At 27.2% G+C, this 19,666-nt stretch overlaps 5 protein-coding genes across 11 annotated transcripts in view; 2 read left to right on the forward strand and 3 right to left on the reverse strand.

Moving 5' to 3' along the window:
• LOC113792109 (adenylate cyclase 1-like) overlaps window positions 1-7,303 on the reverse strand; it is a 26,432-nt gene extending 19,129 nt beyond the window's left edge. Inside the window, 1 exon segment of the mRNA XM_027342001.2 lies at window positions 6,870-7,303. The gene's annotated coding sequence lies outside the window, so the exon portion shown is untranslated.
• Window positions 7,304-10,092: 2,789 nt separating this feature from the next.
• LOC113791993 (cell division cycle protein 16 homolog) lies at window positions 10,093-13,110 on the reverse strand. Its single transcript, XM_027341854.2, has 7 exons — window positions 12,446-13,110; window positions 12,298-12,390; window positions 12,078-12,237; window positions 11,727-12,018; window positions 11,187-11,666; window positions 10,863-11,127; window positions 10,093-10,678 (listed from the first exon to the last, which is right to left on the reverse strand). Exons 1-7 carry the CDS (start codon window positions 12,785-12,787, stop codon window positions 10,616-10,618), a joined length of 1,695 nt encoding a protein of 564 aa, XP_027197655.2. The 5' UTR covers window positions 12,788-13,110; the 3' UTR covers window positions 10,093-10,615.
• Window positions 13,111-13,895: 785 nt separating this feature from the next.
• Window positions 13,896-14,768, forward strand: LOC113791860 (transcription factor 24-like). 2 transcript variants are annotated; one of them, XM_027341696.2, is made up of 3 exons: window positions 13,896-14,223; window positions 14,287-14,402; window positions 14,520-14,768. In XM_027341696.2, the coding sequence occupies exons 1-3, from the start codon at window positions 13,974-13,976 to the stop codon at window positions 14,643-14,645; spliced, it is 492 nt and encodes a 163-aa protein (XP_027197497.2). In that variant the 5' UTR covers window positions 13,896-13,973; the 3' UTR covers window positions 14,646-14,768. The 2 variants fall into 2 exon arrangements, with proteins under 2 accessions (XP_027197497.2, XP_027197496.2); XM_027341695.2 differs by having other exon boundaries at window positions 13,896-14,402; window positions 14,520-14,767.
• Window positions 14,646-19,224, reverse strand: LOC113792041 (uncharacterized). Of its 6 annotated transcripts, XR_012846897.1 has the most exons (3): window positions 19,084-19,224; window positions 18,651-19,004; window positions 14,646-15,192 (listed from the first exon to the last, which is right to left on the reverse strand). XR_012846897.1 is itself a non-coding variant. In XM_027341908.2 (2 exons), the coding sequence occupies exons 1-2, from the start codon at window positions 15,664-15,666 to the stop codon at window positions 14,856-14,858; spliced, it is 405 nt and encodes a 134-aa protein (XP_027197709.2). In that variant the 5' UTR covers window positions 15,667-15,683; the 3' UTR covers window positions 14,646-14,855. The 6 variants fall into 6 exon arrangements, 1 of the variants encoding a protein (XP_027197709.2); XR_012846899.1 differs by lacking the exons at window positions 18,651-19,004; window positions 19,084-19,224 and adding an exon at window positions 16,368-16,744; XR_012846901.1 differs by lacking the exons at window positions 18,651-19,004; window positions 19,084-19,224 and adding an exon at window positions 16,262-16,356.
• Window positions 16,941-19,161, forward strand: LOC113792037 (Na(+)/citrate cotransporter-like). The gene is made up of 8 exons (XM_027341903.2): window positions 16,941-17,214; window positions 17,269-17,882; window positions 17,937-18,050; window positions 18,112-18,297; window positions 18,359-18,539; window positions 18,596-18,757; window positions 18,818-18,955; window positions 19,020-19,161. The coding sequence occupies exons 1-8, from the start codon at window positions 17,116-17,118 to the stop codon at window positions 19,152-19,154; spliced, it is 1,629 nt and encodes a 542-aa protein (XP_027197704.1). The 5' UTR covers window positions 16,941-17,115; the 3' UTR covers window positions 19,155-19,161.
• Window positions 19,225-19,666: the final 442 nt, after the last annotated feature.

Raw genomic sequence — 19,666 nt, forward strand, 5'->3', positions numbered from 1 at the left:
GGGCGTTTGATAAGTCCCTGATGAGTTTTTTCGATCTCATTCAAAACTATAAGGATATAAGATATGATGTTTATGATGAATTTATAGGGAATTTATTAAGGTTTTTGAGTTATCATCAAAATTTTCCATCAATGATACTTTTGATGAAAACGATTTTTCCGAATCAATGTCTAAAATTTTCATCAACGCAATGGCATTTTCTCTATGGAGGCATAGCCATACTTTCCAATGGAGAGTATGCTATGATCGCGTTCGAATTTCTGTTATGTTGTTGAGCTAAGTGAAAATTGTGTTGAATGACCAAAATTGTGATTTTTCTGAATTCATGGATCATCCCGAAGAATCATAACTTGGAAAATCAAAATTACCAACTTAACAAAAAAAAATTATCAATACCATATTATCGTCATCCATTTTTAAAGTAATCTTGTCATTGTTGTTTTATTGTCGTTATCATATCATTGTTATTTTTGTTATAACCAAATCATTGTTATCCCCTTCTTCATTATTCATATTTTAATTTTTATAAGAAAAATTTCTTAAACCGATCGGTCTGATTATTCTGGTCATGTTAGGTTAGTAATTTGGATTTGTCAAGTGATGATTCTTCTGGATTCTGTTGAATGACCAAAATTCTGATTTTTCTGAATTCATGAATCATAACTTGGAAAATCAAAATTATCAACTTAACCTAACCAGGATCATCACTTGGCAAAGTCAAATCACTAACCTTTACAAATCATTATTTGACATATCCCAATTGACTGACCTAAAATGACCAGAATCATTTGAACAAACTCAAATTACTAACCTAACCTGTCGGGAATCATCACTTGGTAATTCTATCAATGTTTAAAATTTTCATCAAGATAATGGCATTTTCTCTATGGAGGCAATAGCCATACATTAGCACAACTCCAATGTGTGCTAAATTGTTAAGCAAAGTGAGAATTATTTTGAATGTGCAAACTTCAATTTTTCTGAATCGGCCAAACATCCAGAAGAATCATCACTTGACAAATCCAAATTATTTAAAACAACAATCTAACCATCTACCACAGAATGGTATCAATTAAGCAAGCAAAGATTCTTTGGCTCGAAAGCAAACACCGACCGGTTTACGAACATTTTCTTATAAAAATTAAAATATGAATAATGAAGAAGGGGATAACAATAATATGATAATAAGAAAAGATAACAATGATATGGTTATAACAAAAATAACAATGATATGATAACGACAATAAAACAACAATGACAAGATTACTTTAAAAATGGATGACGATAATATGGTATTGATAATTTTTTTTTGTTAAGTTGGTAATTTTGATTTTCCAAGTTATGATTCTTCGGGATGATCCATGAATTCAGAAAAATCACAATTTTGGTCATTCAACACAATTTTCACTTAGCTCAACAACATAACAGAAATTCGAACGCGATCATAGCATACTCTCCATTGGAAAGTATGGCTATGCCTCCATAGAGAAAATGCCATTGCGTTGATGAAAATTTTAGACATTGATTCGGAAAAATCGTTTTCATCAAAAGTATCATTGATGGAAAATTTTGATGATAACTCAAAAACCTTAATAAATTCCCTATAAATTCATCATAAACATCATATCTTATATCCTTATAGTTTTGAATGAGATCGAAAAAACTCATCAGGGACTTATCAAACGCCCTGTAGATTTCAAAGAACTATATTGAATAAATGCCATAATTTTTGTTAATGCCCAACATTTGCATATATTTATTATTGTATTTAGTCACTAAGCCATCCCATGATAGCACTACCGGAATGTTACTTGTCGTGAATGTAGGATACATGACTTTAAGAGAATTTGCCAATAGATCATACTTATGATGTTTCGTGATTTCGGTCGTGGAAATTATATTTTGTTTGTAATTCCTATTTCAATGATATCAATATTGCGATTGTTGTTATCTTGAACATAAATGTCTGGTTTGTTTTCCGTAATTGTTTGATTGTGGGTATAGATTGGTGTATCAGATTTAATTATTATGGACCCATCTTTGTTGCACATCGATTTTTCGGTTTTGTGGAGACCAATTTTATTATTTTTAGTGAAACCAAATTTCTTCATAATATGCAAATGGCAACACTTCAAAACTCTATCATGGCGACTGGTGTATTCAAACTTAACATATTTACCACAATGTGTGGCTATATGGTCGACTATTTTCTTGACTTTGTTACATGTTTCACATCTGCGTTGATCATAAAAATAATAATGATAGTAATAATATGGAATCCTAAAGGTCCAATTGATAAAAACTTGGAAAAAAACAGAATTTTTCATTTATATCTTATGTAATGGTTATTAGCTGTCAAAGAGAGAGAGGAAAAAACATTCATATTAAGATGAATAATTTAATGTTTACGTAATTTTTGTTTAATATTTTCATAGTTTATTATATTGACAATGATAATAATTTTTATAAATATAAAAACATATTACGTTTATTTATATAACCATTAATAATATAAACATTTATTGGAGAATAATAAAAAATCAGCATCAGAAAATTTGTGGTCAATTTCCAATGATTATTAAATTGTTTATATTCAGTCTATTTAAACTGAATATCATCACATCATTATTCCTAGTAAACTGATGTATTGTTTATATTCGCCAATATTTATTACTTTAAATACAATGAAGAATTTTGATATTTCGTATCATTACGTACATATTGTAAATTGAAATAAATAAATAAAAATTTCCGAGGTTATAATGTTGATACAGTATAGTTTCTTTCCATCTATTACAATAGTTATTATTTTTTATTGTTTCTTTGTTTTTTACCAAAGAATATAATGAATGGATGAACAAACACGAATAGTTAATGATATTCAAAATTATAACAAAAAAGCCATCAACGATCCAATAGGAAATGAAATGTTTGTTTTGTTTTTTAAATAAATAAAGAGAAAAAATTTTTCAAGAAAGAAAAATGACGTGTTTATTCATTTGAAAAATATGGTACCGATTGTAATCAACGAACTGGACCGAACACAAGACAAAACAAAATAATAATAATAATGATAACATTCAACAAACAAGTTTCAAAATGACATTTACATACAAACTAATTCGGGATTTTGTTGAAGATTCCATCATCACCATTATCAGCATCATCATCACACCCATGAGAATGTATTTATGTATGAAATTAATTATCATTTTTCAAACAATATATGATTATTGTTATATTTATTCGACAAAAATAATTCAAGTCATACCATCATCATCATCATCATACATTGAACAACAAAAATATCTTGGGAAAGGAAACAATAAAATTTGATCATCATCATCATCATGATTATGATGACAGGCCCGTAAATGATGCCATTTATTTTTGGCCATCCATTCTTTTGTCTTTTCTTTTACTCTCAAAGATACTATTAGTAATTCCTATTAGCTCATTTTGTTGTCGTTCATCCATTTATCGAATATTATCTTTTGTTCTGTTATTTCTTTTCCCACATATATCGAATATTTTTTTCCATTTTCAATATACAACAACATTCTATCAATGTGAAAAAACAACATTTATCAAATAGAATATTCGGATGAAATATAAAAATCCCTATTATTGATGAGATCAAGCAATTTTTTTTGAAATCTTTGTCTTTTCTACATGACATACAAATCGAAATGCAAAAAAAAACAAACAAACAAAAACTCGAAAAAAAACTTTCAAAGATTGAGGATCAACTTTTTTTAAAAAATCGTTTACATTATTAATTCAATTTCGTAACCAATTTTTCATATATGAATTTGTTCGAATATTTTCCATCGATTCTTCTATATATTCAGTATCGATTATTATGTTCATCACGTTCGAAATTTCGAATATTTGTTTTTTCGAACTTAACCAGAATATAAACCAAAAAAAAAAAAAAAAGATGAATAACATCAAGTTGATTCAGCAACAATAAAATAGTCCGATCATTTTTTTTAAAATAGTGATTATACAATGAAATTTTTTTCGTTTAATTATTCTGAATGATGTCTATTATAAGCATTATCCACTCGTATTGAGCTGTTTTTTTCACCGTTTAAACCGTTAATCACTACTTTTATCTTGAAAAAATTATCGACCTCATACATTAAATTTAATGAATACAATAGCATTGTGATTCATAAAATGAATGAACAAAATAAATGAAAATAACTATTAATGATGATAATGATGATAATGGTAATAATGGTCTAATAATCATTTACGAGTATATTTTGGAATCTCCAATATATTTTCACATATATAGATTCGAAATGCAATTTGATGCTTTGTTCGAACAAATATAATCATTATCTTTTGGTGTGTTTTGTGTGTGTGTGATGTTTTTGTTTAATGTTTTGCCTTTTCGAATATTATTTCAAGAGAAAAAATCTAATATGTAAATATGGTCATCACTTTTATAAAATGATGGCAATTAGAACAGAATAAAACAAAAACAAACAAAACTTGAACAAAACAACAAATCCGTATCGGATTTCTTTTCTTCTAATTTTAGAATTAACAACAACAAAAACAATGACCATCATCCACATCATCATCATCATTCAGCTTCCCATTTATCTCTTTTCAATTCTAAACAAGCTGTTTCCCGTTACTATTACAAACAAAAAAATGATATCATCATGTTTTCCTTTTTCCTTAATTTTTATTGTCATCATCTTGAACATATAATGTGAATCAATGAGAAAAGATCAATTGATGATTAATAATACAAGAATATCTGTACTTTCTTATTGAAAACGTTGGAAAAAAGCTTAATAACATTTGTTTCATCCTAAATATATAAATAAATGATTGACTGATTGACTTACTTACTTACTGATCAAATCATCTCAATTAATCAAATCGAGCAATGAATGAATGAATGAAAACGTGATTAATAGTGTAAATCATTTATGATGATCATCAACTAACTTTGATTACATTTAATAATTTCATAGAATTAACAACAACAACAACAACAACTAAATGAAACTAAATGGAAAAAACGTTTCAACCCGAAAAAAACTAATGAGAATTTTTAATGGCTATGTTCGTTTTTGTTTTCACTTTTTCATAGTTTATTGGTTCATCATCATCACTCTTCATTCATTTGAGACTTTCCCTAAAGTTTTTTATCATTGATATTTTGCACTTCAAATTAATACATTATTATTATCTCATAGTAATGATAGTATAGAGACCTCTCATTTTGTCGCTCTGTATCCAAAAAAAAATAACGGCATCAAAATGTGATTCCATCGAATAATGTAAACTTTTTTTCAAATATATTAATCTTTTCGTTTTTTTTCTGGCTTCATTTTATTCGAAACATAAAATAAAACAAATCCACTGAATCCGCTCAAATAATCAATTACATCAGCACAACGAAACAAAATTTTCTCAAGGAAAAAAATAAAAATTCTGTAGAATATGATGACAATAGACTTTACAATATTGAATAGATTTTTTTTGATTTTTAGATATAATTGAAATCAAATGAACAAAAGCAGCTTTACTCAACAACAGAACAGTGCTTTTTAATGAAATGATTTATGGATGAAACATCACATGGAAAAAAACATACAAACATAAATATTGATGCTTTTTATTCTACATTTATTCTTCTAATATCATCACCTCTTTTTTTCTTAACCATACTAACAATCATCATCAAAAAAAAGATGATGACAATGATGAATTTTCAATTCATTGACAATGGATAAGAGATTTTTCTTATGAAAAAATGCTGGGAAAAAAACATGACAAATGGCAATGATGATGATGATGACAACCAAAAAAAAAGACTAACTAATTGAATATATTTTCGTGTGAAATGGAATGATAGATCTTTTTCTTTCGGTAGTTTTTTAGCTTGCACTATTTTTGCTTTTGAATTCCATTTTTTCTGGTTCATCATAAGTCATCACCACAATGTTTTTTTTGATGGATTTTATGTTGTTCTTGTTGTGTGTTTGGCATGTGTTCATTTATTTATGATGACAAATATGAATGACATGGGAAATTGGAAAAAAATAGACTTTGATTTTATGAAAATCAAAGAATTTTTTGTTGTTGTTTGGAAATGGAAAGAAACAGACTTTGATTTTATTTTTTGGCAAACAGAATTTTTTTTTCGTCTGGTCAATCACTATAATTGACATTTAATTATTTTTGAATCGATAATTATTGGCTGTTACTTTTTGTTTATTTCAATACAAAAACTTAGTAATAAAATTTCAATTTTCACAAATAAATAAAATCAATAACAACAATAAGTTACTTATTTTTGGATCATTTTTCCTTGAAAATTTTCAATTTTCAATCATCATCATTATTTGGCTCACGAATCGAACGATGAATATACATTGTGTCAAAAAAAAGTATAAAACTTTAATCTAATTTAGACACTAAACGATTGAATTTACTTTTATATGTGTTTATTCTTTAAAGGTTTTTGTTTCTAGTTGTCCTTATTGTTGTTATTGTTATTATTGTTACAATTTTACTCATTGTACCGAATATAATTTCCGTTCAGTTTTTCTCCTCATAAAAAAAAGAATAAATAATCGAAAATGTATCAAATTGAATTTGACAATTCCCATATAGTTTCCTATTAAAAAAAAGAAATTCTCTCAACAAAAAAAAAAAACGAAACAAAATCGAAATTTTTTTTCATTGCCAGTGTTAAAAAAACTTGAAATGACATTATGACAGTTATATGCGGATATATGACGCAATCGATTTGTGAAACTTAAATTTTGTTTTGTTTTGTTTTGTACCGAAGAATTTAAATTGAAAATAATAATAATAATAATCAAATCCATACGTACCATTGAAATAAAGGTGGATGTTGTTAGTGTTGGTTTTTTTCGTTTTGTTTTGTTTCAGCATCAATTTTGTATTAGTAACATTGAAAGAGTGAGAGAAAGAAAAACGATAATAGAGACCCGATCTAGTTGTTGTTTTTTTTACTGATGATGATGATCGTTCTGGTCTGTTAGTTTTCGAATGCACAATGGAAATGAAAATGAAAAAAACCCTAGAATAAAATTGAATGTTTTGAAATTCCAATATAGCGAATGAATGATTCTCTATTAAGCTTTTATATAAAAACTAACGCTGAATGATGATGATGAAATAAAAAACGAAAGAATTTTTTTTTTGAATGGAAAAAGGTAATGAATATTCTATGTTGGCCGATGGTGGAATTATCTCTACATTATTTATCTATAGATTAATCTATCTGTTCAAATCACAATTGATATTATCATTATCATTACCGTTGAGAATTTTATATTATAAAAAAAAATTTGTTGTTATCGTAATGATGATTACTAATGGCTTGAACAAACAAAAATTTTTTTTTAAATATCACAAAATAGCTAAAAATAATTATTATATTTTTTTTCATATAAATTCTGATTCACCTATAGTCAGTTGTGAAATGAATTGTTTTTTTTTTGTTTTGAAAATTTTTTTTATAACCCTTTCGGCATTAGCATTGATTGATAATGACGAAACGAAATTTCTCAACAACCAAGAAAAAAATAAATAATTTTTTAAAAAGAATTAATATGCGAATACACGTACACACACATAACATTAAACAATAGTTATTTTCGGCGATTGAGATGCTAACACACGAAGAGAAATAAAGAAATTCTGAACAGAATGTCCAAAAGACGGACAAATTTTTTTTTATGAATCATACACACAGAAAAAGAAACTAAAAGCCATTGACACTGTAAATTGATTGTGATGCTGTTGTATCGAAAATGTGATTGAGTGAGAGAGAATGGGAAAATAAATTCCAATTTTATTCTTTATTTTTTTTTTGTCAGCCAATTGGGTGAAAACAAAACTAGTAAGATAGATTTTTTTTTATAGTTATTTGTCCATGTTGGGAATTCTGGATTCTTGATTGTCATCCGCACATAGACAAATAAACATAAGCACACACTGACAAACACACGGCGAAAAAATATCCGAATGGAATAACCATGAATATTTTTTTTTGTTATTGAGCAGTAGCATCAGCAAACAAAAAAGTTTTCGGCAATGAACAGACGAGAAATAGGATGCAAAGAAATTCATTCAAAAACAATTTCATGATTCTATTCGCATTGAATTATAATGGCTCCTGGTTTTCCATAGACTACAAAAATGTACCCAAAAAAATATATATATTGATGTTCCAGAATGATAGAAAATGAAATTCCAACACATTGTCATTGATCATTGAGGATGCTAGTGGTAAATATTTTGATAAGAAATGAAATGAGAATGGGTGAAAAAAATAATCGAAAATAGTTTTATATGAAACCACAGAATAAAGGAGAGAGAATAGTGAATTAATATGTTGGAGGTCGAACCCGAAAAAATCATGAAACGAAAAAGGACAGACAAACGAAAACGCATGTCAAACACATTGATTTTAGTTTTACATATAGTTTCAGAAATAGTTTTCTTTTCGAAGTAAATCATGGAATGAAACCAAAACTAAAAAAAAACGAGAAAAGAATGTAAAAAAAAATTCTTATCACAACCACTTTTATCATTCATTCATTCATTTCGTGGTTATAATGTATTGAATAAACGTGAAAGGAAGGAAGAAAAATGTTTTGCTTTTTCGCTTTTTCCCTTCAAATCAAATATATTCAATCAATGTGTCTTTCCATCAATATTTGAAATTAGGAGAAAAAATGAAGCTACTAATGATTTCTTTACACACACACACACAGACAAACCACACATGAATTCATTATGTAACGAATTATTAAAAATCACATCAAAAACATAATAATAAATGTATGTGAAAAGTCAGAAAAATTCTCTGTTTTATTTGAAAATTATGTAATATATTTTTTTTTTTTTCAAACGGAAAAAAAGTTTTGAAATTTTTTTTCACTTAAATTCTTTTTTTTTTGCAATACCAAGGTGAATGATAATGAATAAAATTGATTTTGATTAAAAGACTTTTTTTTGTCTAGTTTTTTTCGATTTAATTCAAAAGTTTAAGACATTTTATTGTGTGTGTATTCTTGATCAATGAAAGAAAAGTAAGCGAGTGAAAAAACTTTTTCACACCTGAAAGATTCATTTCATATAATGAACATACTCATAATGTACATTTTGTATAACAATTTTTCAATTTAAATTTTTTTTAGATTCAAAAAGAGAGAAAAGAAATGTAATTTCAATTTCAACAATGATGATGATGATGCAAAGTTTTTGATTCGCCCAACAACAACAAAAAAAAACGAAGAGGAAATAAATCCAGTTGAATCATTTATGAAATCTGGTCACCATTTTCATTCCATGCAATTTGAATAAATTGAAAATGTGAAAAAAAATTTTCACTGATAAATAAGATGACATAATATGGCCAAAATTATCATTATAATGTAGAAGAGGAATGTAAATGGAACGAAATGTTACACATACACGCACACCAGATGCAAGATCATTTGCTCATAAATCCCGAATACGCATAAATTTTTTTTTCTTTTCTCTTGGTAAATTTATTATTATTTTGTGTATAAAAATTTATTTTTCAATTTTTTCCATCACTTGATTGTGTCTCAAAATGTGCGTGTGTTTCTTATATGGAAAGTGAAATTCTTTTTTCTTTTTTTTTATTTAAAAAAAATTCTTTTCATCATCATCATCATCATTTCAAATACTTTTCTTGATCTTTCTATCTTTGATCAAATCTTTCGTATACCACTTGGAAAATTGAACGTATGTCTATGTAAGTGTATGTGTTCATCAGACGGAATCATTGTGGAAAAAAATTTCGATTGTCACAAACTCACGCAAAAATAGAATCGAAAAAAAAGGAGAAAAAAAAGTTCAAGATCTAAGAATATAAAATTAAAGTGAAAAAATTTCAATAAGATTGAATTTTTTTTTGTCTGTTTGCAAAAAAACCAATATTGATGAACTAGGAAACAAAATCCTTGAATACAAACACATACACACACAATTTACTTTAATCGATAAATGCCTATAGGAAAAGAAACATGAAAATCAAATTAATTTTTCAGCTTGTGTTTATTTTTTTTCTTACATCAAACAATAATGAGGAAAAAGAAGAAAAAAAATCCATCTCCTACCGACAGTGAGTGAAAAAAACCTCATTTTAATCTATAATGAAAGAATAATAACCATTAACATTTAAATCATTTAATTAAAACATAAAAAACAACGTATTTTGCCGAAAACCAAACAAAAAATTCGCTTTTGATCGTTAATCATTTATCGTGGGAAACAAAAATCAAATTTTTATAAAATGTCCAATCCATAAATATTATTGAATATTATAATAGAAAATTTTTTTTGAAAAAATCAAAAACCATAATATCAATACAAATCAATTAATAATAAACACTATATACATGATATGAAAATGAAACAAATCATAATACAAATGAGTTATTATCAAATTTTTTTTCATATGAAAAAATTAAATTAATACATTAAGAAGCTCAAATTGACGTTTTTCATTGGTGCGGGTTGGCCATTTATATTTGACAAAATTGAAATTATTTTTCGTGTTTGAAGTTAAAGCTGTCATCTAATCAGATAATAAATGGTACATTGTCAATGCGAATGCATCATCACGTTTAAGGCTAAGGGCCTAACGAAAAAAAGAAAGAAAAAGAAAATTTAAAAAATGAGCAAAATTTTAAAAAATGAAATTTGTTATAGAAAAGTTCCAAAAAATCTTTCTTATACGAAAGCCTTCAGGCTTCCGAATCAATTGTGGTTAGGAAAAAAAAAGAATCAAAAAAGTGAAAATTAATATATTCAAAAAAAATTACCTTTTGAAAATAATCACTCGCCATCTGTAGTTCACCTTTCAAACCATATACCAAACCTAATGCATCTAATGTGGATGAATTTTCCGGTATCATTCGTATAGCTATCTTAAAATAATTAATAGCATCATCATATTCGCCCAATTTTCTATGTACATGGCCTAGATTATTTAATAACGGTTCCCATTTTTGTGGATATTCCATCAGTAATTTTTTATCAGCAAGAATTTTATAAACTTTTTTGAAATAATCTTTTGCAATTTCATATCTGTTTATGACAGGGAAAATAATAATTTCCGCATTATTATTAATAAAAAATGTACGCACTCTTTTTTCTCATAGAAAACTATTCCTAATTCATGAAGTACAAATAGATTATCTGGAGATAATTCCAATGCTTGATTCAGATATTGTTCGGCCATTGATGGAAAATTCAGATGACAATATTCAACGCCAACATATAAAATCGGTAAATATGAATGAGCCATAATTTTACTTAAATCCATATATACAGCTATTGCTTGATCATGTAATGCTTCCATTTCGAATGAATGGCCATACATAAGCATTGATGCTTGAAAATTTGGATCAATCAATGTTGATTTGCTTAGATATTTTCTGGCATTATCCATGTTTGATGTTGCATAATAATAACAGCCAACAGCATACCATGCAATTGCATTTTCAGGTATAGCTTCAGCTAAATTATGCGATATCTCTTGTAATACAATATCATTGTTCAATTCTAAAAGGCAACCGATCATAAGAAATAGACATTTTTGATTTAAATTATCATTCGAATGGATTCTAGAAAGAAAAAAAAGTCGTAAAAATAATTTGCGTATAATTATTTCCATTTTTACTTACTCGGAAAGGATTGCATAACTTTTTTTGAATTGACAATCATTGTAATAATTCTCAGCATGAATCAATCGAACATCATCACTGGAGAAAAGCGAATTATTTAACAATGTTAATGATGACGATGATTGTTTCTGTTGTTCATTTTCATCTTCAGTGTTCATTCCAACATCTTTCCTATCATGACGATGGTGGTGATGAAATTGAAGATTATATAATTCTTTCATCATATTGATTGCTTCCGATTTGTCGCTTTGATCATTGTTTGCGGATGATATAAATTCCAATAATTGACATTCTTATGATGAAAAATTGAATTAATCTATGAAATTTTCAGATTTAATCGGCTAAAAATACCTTGTTCTTTATTGATCATATCGAATTTAATCAAAGCTTGAAAAGCTTCATAACAGAATGGATCCAATACAAGTGCATCGAAAAAACATTTATTAGCTAATTCTTTGTCATCCAATGCTTCATGTATATGACCTTTTAATAAATGAATGGAACTTTTCCACTTTAAAATAAAAACATTTAAAAAGTTTTATTCATTAGAGAAAGAATAAAAATGAAATACCTGATCGAAAGAACCACCTTTTTCATCAAACGTTAAATTATCGATTGGTAGATTTAGTAATTCTAATGATTTTGAATATTCTTTACAATCAAACTAGAATAGATTTAAAATAAAATGAATGAATGATAAATTTAAAGAAAATACTCACATAACATTTAGCAGCAAGAAAACGACCGGAAAGATTTTTTAAATGAAAATTATTCGACGTTATCAACAATGCAGCTCGATGATATTGTTCTTTTTGATGTAATAATTTAGCCATTCGATAAATTTCGACATCATTATGATCTTGTTCAAGTGTGATTAATTTATCGGTAAAAAATTTTGCCGTATCGATTAAAAACATTTGTTCAAAATCATCACGTATATTTTTAATCTCATCAACATTCGAATAGATTTGTTCTTTAGTTATTTTCATATTATTATATACTTTATTGAATGTACTAAAAATGGATGTATTCGCAGTGGATTTTGCATTGGAATTTGCCATTTTTTTAATAATCTGAAAAAATACAACTATTCTTCAAAGTTAAAAAAATAAAAAAAAATTCTTTCGGCTCAAAATTAATTTGGAAATATTGCCGCAGAAAAACCATATGAATTCTTTTTTGTTTATTCAGATATGACGTGTGCTATAGAATTATTGTCATGACACTTGTTGGTTTTTTCGTTTCAGCGGATGAAAATGTACATGTTCTGCAGAAAAAAAAGGAAGATCATGAAAACACAATCTTCAATCGATAATGATAACATCCAGCTTTGCCAATTCATTATATGTCAACATCATTTTTTTCCAATGATTATAATTGATCAAATTTATAAAGAAATAAACAAATTCCCACCATTCATAAAAAAAATGAATGTTTCATATCCATAAAATCAGAATCATTTATCACTTTCATAGGAAACAAATGGTAAAAATGAAATCAACCAGAACAAAGACAGCGACATTTCAATTTGTCAAATTTGTTTGCAATGGTGGACATTGAAAAATATTCACCACAAATAACGAGAAAAAAAAATTTCACCATTTTTTTTTCTTGTTTCGTTGAAAATTTGTACAAACCAAACACCATACACACGAAAAATGACATCAATACATGGAAGGGGAAAATCCCTTGTTAAATTTTCTATTTTATTCAATAGAAATCCTAATAATTAAATTTTATACCTTTTTATGTATGTATTTCAGCTATTATTATTCTCATCATCCGTTAGAGATGATTTTAATTACATTATAATGATATAGGGAGAAAAAATGTTGAAGTAAAATTTTCTTCGTTAAAAAAATATCAATTATTTTGAAAAAAATGAAATGAAATGAATACTGTCCAGTGTGTTTAAAGTGGGTTTTTTATTGTTCTGGTTCACTAGAAAAAAAAACCAACAACAACAAGTTATGTATCAGATTATATTTTATTCAAATGATTAATGATTAATTTTTTTCTTCAGTGATATATATCGAAATGATAAATGTAATGGATCAAATGTTTATTTTGTTTCCAATATAGTCACACAAAAAAATGAAAACATTCGAATGGAACTTACACATAGATTATGGACAAACAACAAAAAAAATTGGTATATAAATGAATCATTCAAATTCTGATTTGCTCATTGATTTCATTAAATATTGTTTTATCGTTATAACGATTAACATTGAATTTAAAATTGAAATGGCCAGATTTAATAATCATAATAATAATCGATTACCAATACCGGCAAAAAATGCTGAACGTGAACGTAGCCGTGTACGATGTTTAAGAAATGCATTTCAAACATTACAACAATGTTTACCATCAGTACCACCGAATACAAAATTATCCAAGCTTGATATTTTGATTTTAGCAACCAATTATATACAAATATTGATGCAAACACTTAATAATAATAATCATCATCATCATTATGATTCAGAAAACAATGGTAATAATATTCATGAAGAATGCAATATTTATCATCATTCAATTGATTTCAAACAATCAACAGCTACATTATCATCATCATCAACGTTGACCGAAGAAATGACAACAACAACAACAACATTTTACACAATTGAAAATTCTTCAAATCAATCATTGTCGAAGGTTTATCGTCCAATCAAGGTAAAATTTTCTTTTTGTTTTTTTTTCGGTCTTCATTTTGTTGATTTTTTTAATTTTATCGTTTGAAAACATCTATCGATTAATGGTGATCATGACAATTTTTTTCAAACAAAAAAGAAATGGCCAATGCGTTCACGTTTATATTCAACAATGATGATGATCGATACGTTTGAACGATCAAAAAATGATGAAACAATATTCGAAGATACAATGATAATCGATCAAAATATTCAATCAATATAATAATCATTCATTCTCTAATTTTATTCATTTCTTTATCGAGCAAACAAAACAACATAAGAATGATTATTGATTTACAGATTTTAAAATCTTCCAAAAAATAAAAATAAAAATAAATTAAATTATTCAGTTTTTTAAAAAAATTAAAATAAAATATCAAAGTTTTGATGAGAGAAAATTTTGTTTTTGTTTTTGTTTTGAAGAATTATAAAATCATTCCATTCCATCGATTTGATTGTTTGGTGTTTCTTTGATCGCTGGTAAATAACCTTCATATAGACAGCATTTGGAATAGAAACCAATTTCATCATTAGGTAATTTACATTTTCTTCGCGAACTTTGTTCCAGATATGATGGACATTTTTTTGTCACTGTTATCGATTTACATGGTGTCCAAAGACAAAGACGCAACATTTTTTCTTTACGTACAATTCTTGCTTCGTTTGCTGTTATCATTATTGTTGAAATGATGATAATTATCGATATGAAATAAATGACCAATTGATTATTTTGATGTTGATGCTTATACATGATAAATGGATGATAATTGCTAATAATCGATAAAATGAAAACAAAAAGAATTATCAGAATAAAAATGTTCAACAAATTCACAGAATCAAATGTGAAATTTTTAAAAAAATATTGTCAAAACAAAAATTTTGATTATTTCATGTGGAAAAAAAAACTAGAAAAATGTACTAAAAAGAAAAACCTTTTATACCTGTTATTGTGGATTGTATTTCATTTTCATTTTCTCTCGCTTCCTTTCATATTTCTTTTTTTTACCTGGTCTTTATTCTTCTATCAACCAACACACGCACACAGATACAGAAATATTACCTGTACACGGGAAATTCAAAATACCACACACACAGACACACTTGAACAATGTACAATAATCAATTGTTTCAAATATAATGACAAATTGAAGATGTTAATAATCAATCAATAATTACTTCTTTTCAAGGAAGAATAAATAGCTAGAGGATATTACTTCAAGTATTTTGATAATGATCCAACCCATTCAACAACAAAAAGAACATTATATAACATCAACGGGAATTTTACATATGAATTTTGTCAATTACTTATGTAAATATGTAAACGTCAAGGATGGTCATCATTATCATCATGATCATCATCATATTTGATTTATGATTATAATGATAGAATCATAGCAGGTTTCTATGCATAAACACACACACCAATTTGCAGTTGAATTTACATAATACCGGATTCCTTCAATTTATGTACAAGACAAAAACATAGACATACAAAGACATTTTAGCTAAAACGAATCAAAGACAAAGCACATGAACAGAAGAAACATAGAAACAGAACCCGAATGATTATATAGAGAATCATTCAAACAACAACAATGATGACGATGATTATGACAAACACGTTGCCAGCACTCAAGAAATGATGATTTGGATTGAAATTGATTCATAAATCATCATCATCATCATAATGCGGTAATATTACAATCAAATATTGACAACATGGACTTTATTCTGTTGGTAAAAACTTTCCATGCAATAATCTTTTTAAGCCTTTTTACGTAAATCAAAAAACAAAACAAAAACAAATAGTGATGATTGATTTGATTTGAAATTTACATTTTTTCATCAGTTTTTTTTTCTTTGTTTTCACATTGTTTGATTATTATCAAAGAAAATATTTCATTTTTAAAACGATAGATTCAAGATGAATGGATTATATTACCTTATTTATTTATGATAAAAATGAAGCAATGATATGTATTCGAAAATGGAAGCCAATATTGATGAATGATCTGAATGTTTGTATATGTGATTGTAGGTCTTGTCATCAATAAAAAGAAAAATCTGCGCTCAAGGCTATGAATTTTATTTATGACTCCGAAATGATAATTGATAATGATCTCTTTTTTCACTGCTGACGTTATTGATTGATAATAATCATCATTTTAGGCAATCAGAAAATCACGAAATCGTTACACTTATGATTTGAATATCAATTTTATCTCGTTGGAATGTTTGTTTGTTTTCTTTTCGTTACAACAACAACAACAAAAAACTTTTCAATTTTTATTTATCAAATTTTATTGATCAAATTACTTTTTTTTTCTACTGAATATAAATGAAAACAAAACATTTTCAGCATTGGACTTTGACGATAGTGGTATAGTGGATATATCTTTATAATATTTCATTCGCGTGTTGATAGATGTATTGGTTAATTGAATAATGTTGATGACGTTTTATGAAAAATTTTGATGATTTCCAATTTAATTTGCAAACAAAATTTTTTTTTAACGAATCTATCAATGCCAAAGGAAGTTAATAAAATGATGATGATAATAATCCTAACTATTCATTACTTTATAACATATCAACAGCAATAACAAGAATCATAATCATAAATTTTTTTCCCTGTGATTGAAGAATTCATATATGACAGCTATTTGATTTTTTTTTCAAAAGAAAGAAAAATGTTACCAAATATTCTTATCAAATGTAAAGATGGCCTTATATTAATCTTAACACCTTTATTATTATCACCATTATTATGGTTTAATTATCAATCTACGGTAAGCATAAAAATGATTTTTATATTGAATTATTGAATTAATTAATTAATTTAGGAATCACGATGTGCTTTTGTCGTACTTCTTATGATTTTTTATTGGATATTTCAACCAATTCCATTGGCCGTCACTGCATTGTTACCTGTAGCTTTATTTCCATTGTTTGGTTTGGCAACTACTGAAAAAGCATGTGAACCATATCTAAAATCAACAAATATGCTTTTCATGGCCAGTTTGATTATTGCTATTGCAATGGAAAAAAGTGGTTTTCACAAACGAATAGCATTTCGTGTACTTATTGCCATCGGAAATGATCTACGTAGTCTTTTTGCCGGTTTTATGTTTGTTACAATGTTTTTGGGTATATGGATTATTAATACGGCAGCAACGGCAATGATATTGCCTATCGCTGATGTTGTTGTCAGCGAAATTTTCAATAATTATCCACAAAAAAATCCCGAATTAGAAATGATCAATGGAAATCCAACAAGTAATTCTATCGAAATTCAAAAATCAGATGTGATTCATAAATATTCAAAAAAGATCTCGCCCGAATTAAATTATATTAAAAGGCTGCTTTATATTTGTATTGCTTTTTCGGCAACAATTGGCGGTACATCAACTTTAACTAGCAATGGACCGAATTTAGTCTTTCAATTTGTTTTAGATGAGTAAGTTTTTGTCAAAAAAGACAAAAAAAATCATTCCCATATGATTTTTTCCAGATTTTACGGAAATGTACCTGATGTTGATTACACAAAATGGCTGCTATTCTGTCTTCCTGCCACTATATTGAGTGTATTTCTTAGTTGGTGTTATATCACAATGGTCTATTTGCGGTAAGTTTATTATTATAAAATCAAATTCATTCTTCATTCTTGAATTCGTTGGTTCATTTAGTCCAAGAATAATTGCTCAGGTGAAAAATACATCGAAAACAACTTTGATACAGAAATACAATGAACTTGGACCGATAACATTTCATGAGATTGCCGTATGCACAACATTCGTTACATTGATCATTTTATGGATGTTTCGTGATCCACAATTTTTAACTGGATGGTCAAGAATGTTAGGACATGATATGTAAGTAGACTGATCTCTGATTGACAATTAGCAAATTATAAGAAAAAAACATTTTCAACAGCATTCCAAAGGATACAACACCAGCTATATTAATAGTCATTTTGCTGTTTTGCATACCGAGTAATCCACTCGGTCCATTTCCAAGCGAATCATTATTGGATTGGACATTTACTCAATCTAAACTAGCCTGGGGTGTTATTTTATTACGTGGTGGAGGATTTGCAATGGCCGATACTGCATTGGTTAGTTTTAATATGAATAATTTTCATTAATCTTTATTTAAAATTTTTTCACATAGAGCTCTGGCCTAACAAGATTGATCGGTGAACAATTGGTTAGAATTAATTATTTACCTTTTTGGTCGGTTGTAGTGATTGTTAGTTTGACAGCTTCCTTTACAACCGAATTGGCTAGCAATTCTGCTATAGCTTCGGTTTTTCTTCCGATTTCAGGCCAAATGGTAAGTAAATAATGTAAGATGATCAATTCTTGACAAATTCCTAAATATTTTTTCCAACAGGCATTGTTGTTGAACAAAAATCCATTATTTTTTATCATACCGGTAACATTATCATGTTCATATGCATTTGTTCTTCAAGTTGGAACGCCGGCAAATGCATTAGTTGCAGCTCATGCAAAATTAAAACCTTTTGATACGGTAATTATCATAATAGCTTGAATTTCAAATAATTTACATCACTATTTTTCTGAAAAAAATTCAGATATTACCGGGATTTGTTACCAAAATTATCTGTCTTTCGATCATGTTCTGCAATCTCTACTTACTTGGAATTCCAATGTTTTCATTGAATTCCTTACCAGCATGGGCAAATACAACATCGCTTGAGACAATTTAATCTTTTTTTTCCTGTGGCCTTTGCATCAAAATTTTATATTTTCTCATTAATATTTTATAGATGCGCTTTTTAAAAAATTGTTTACAATTAATTAAATCGTAATAGCAATGAATCGAATGAATTAAATAACAGACGATAATTTGGATATAATAAAATAAAATTCTCTGAAAGTTTATTTTGAATGATACAAAAATGATTCCAGAAATATTTCCAAAAATACCAAATGCGTGCATTTTAATTGAATTATACAGTGGTACCTCGGTTAACGAACACCTCGGTTAACGAAATTTTCGGTTAACGACGATGGGTCAGGAGAAAAAATTACCTCAGTTAACGATGATTTTTTCGGTTAACGACGATTTAAAAAATCAATTTTTGATTTTTTGCGTATAATTTATTATAAATATTTGATTTTTCAACAAAGACAACATCCTACTTATGAGAATTGATATCTAATCAAGAAATTTCATGAAAATTACAAGTTCCAAATATAATAATCGCTAGCCGAAAAT

The sequence above is a fragment of the Dermatophagoides pteronyssinus genome, unplaced genomic scaffold (assembly GCF_027571235.1).
Source record: "Dermatophagoides pteronyssinus isolate colony J.1.1.1.1 unplaced genomic scaffold, Derpt_VIB-CSIC_2022.12 sq0026, whole genome shotgun sequence".
In the NCBI taxonomy this organism is placed as follows: domain Eukaryota; kingdom Metazoa; phylum Arthropoda; class Arachnida; order Sarcoptiformes; family Pyroglyphidae; genus Dermatophagoides; species Dermatophagoides pteronyssinus.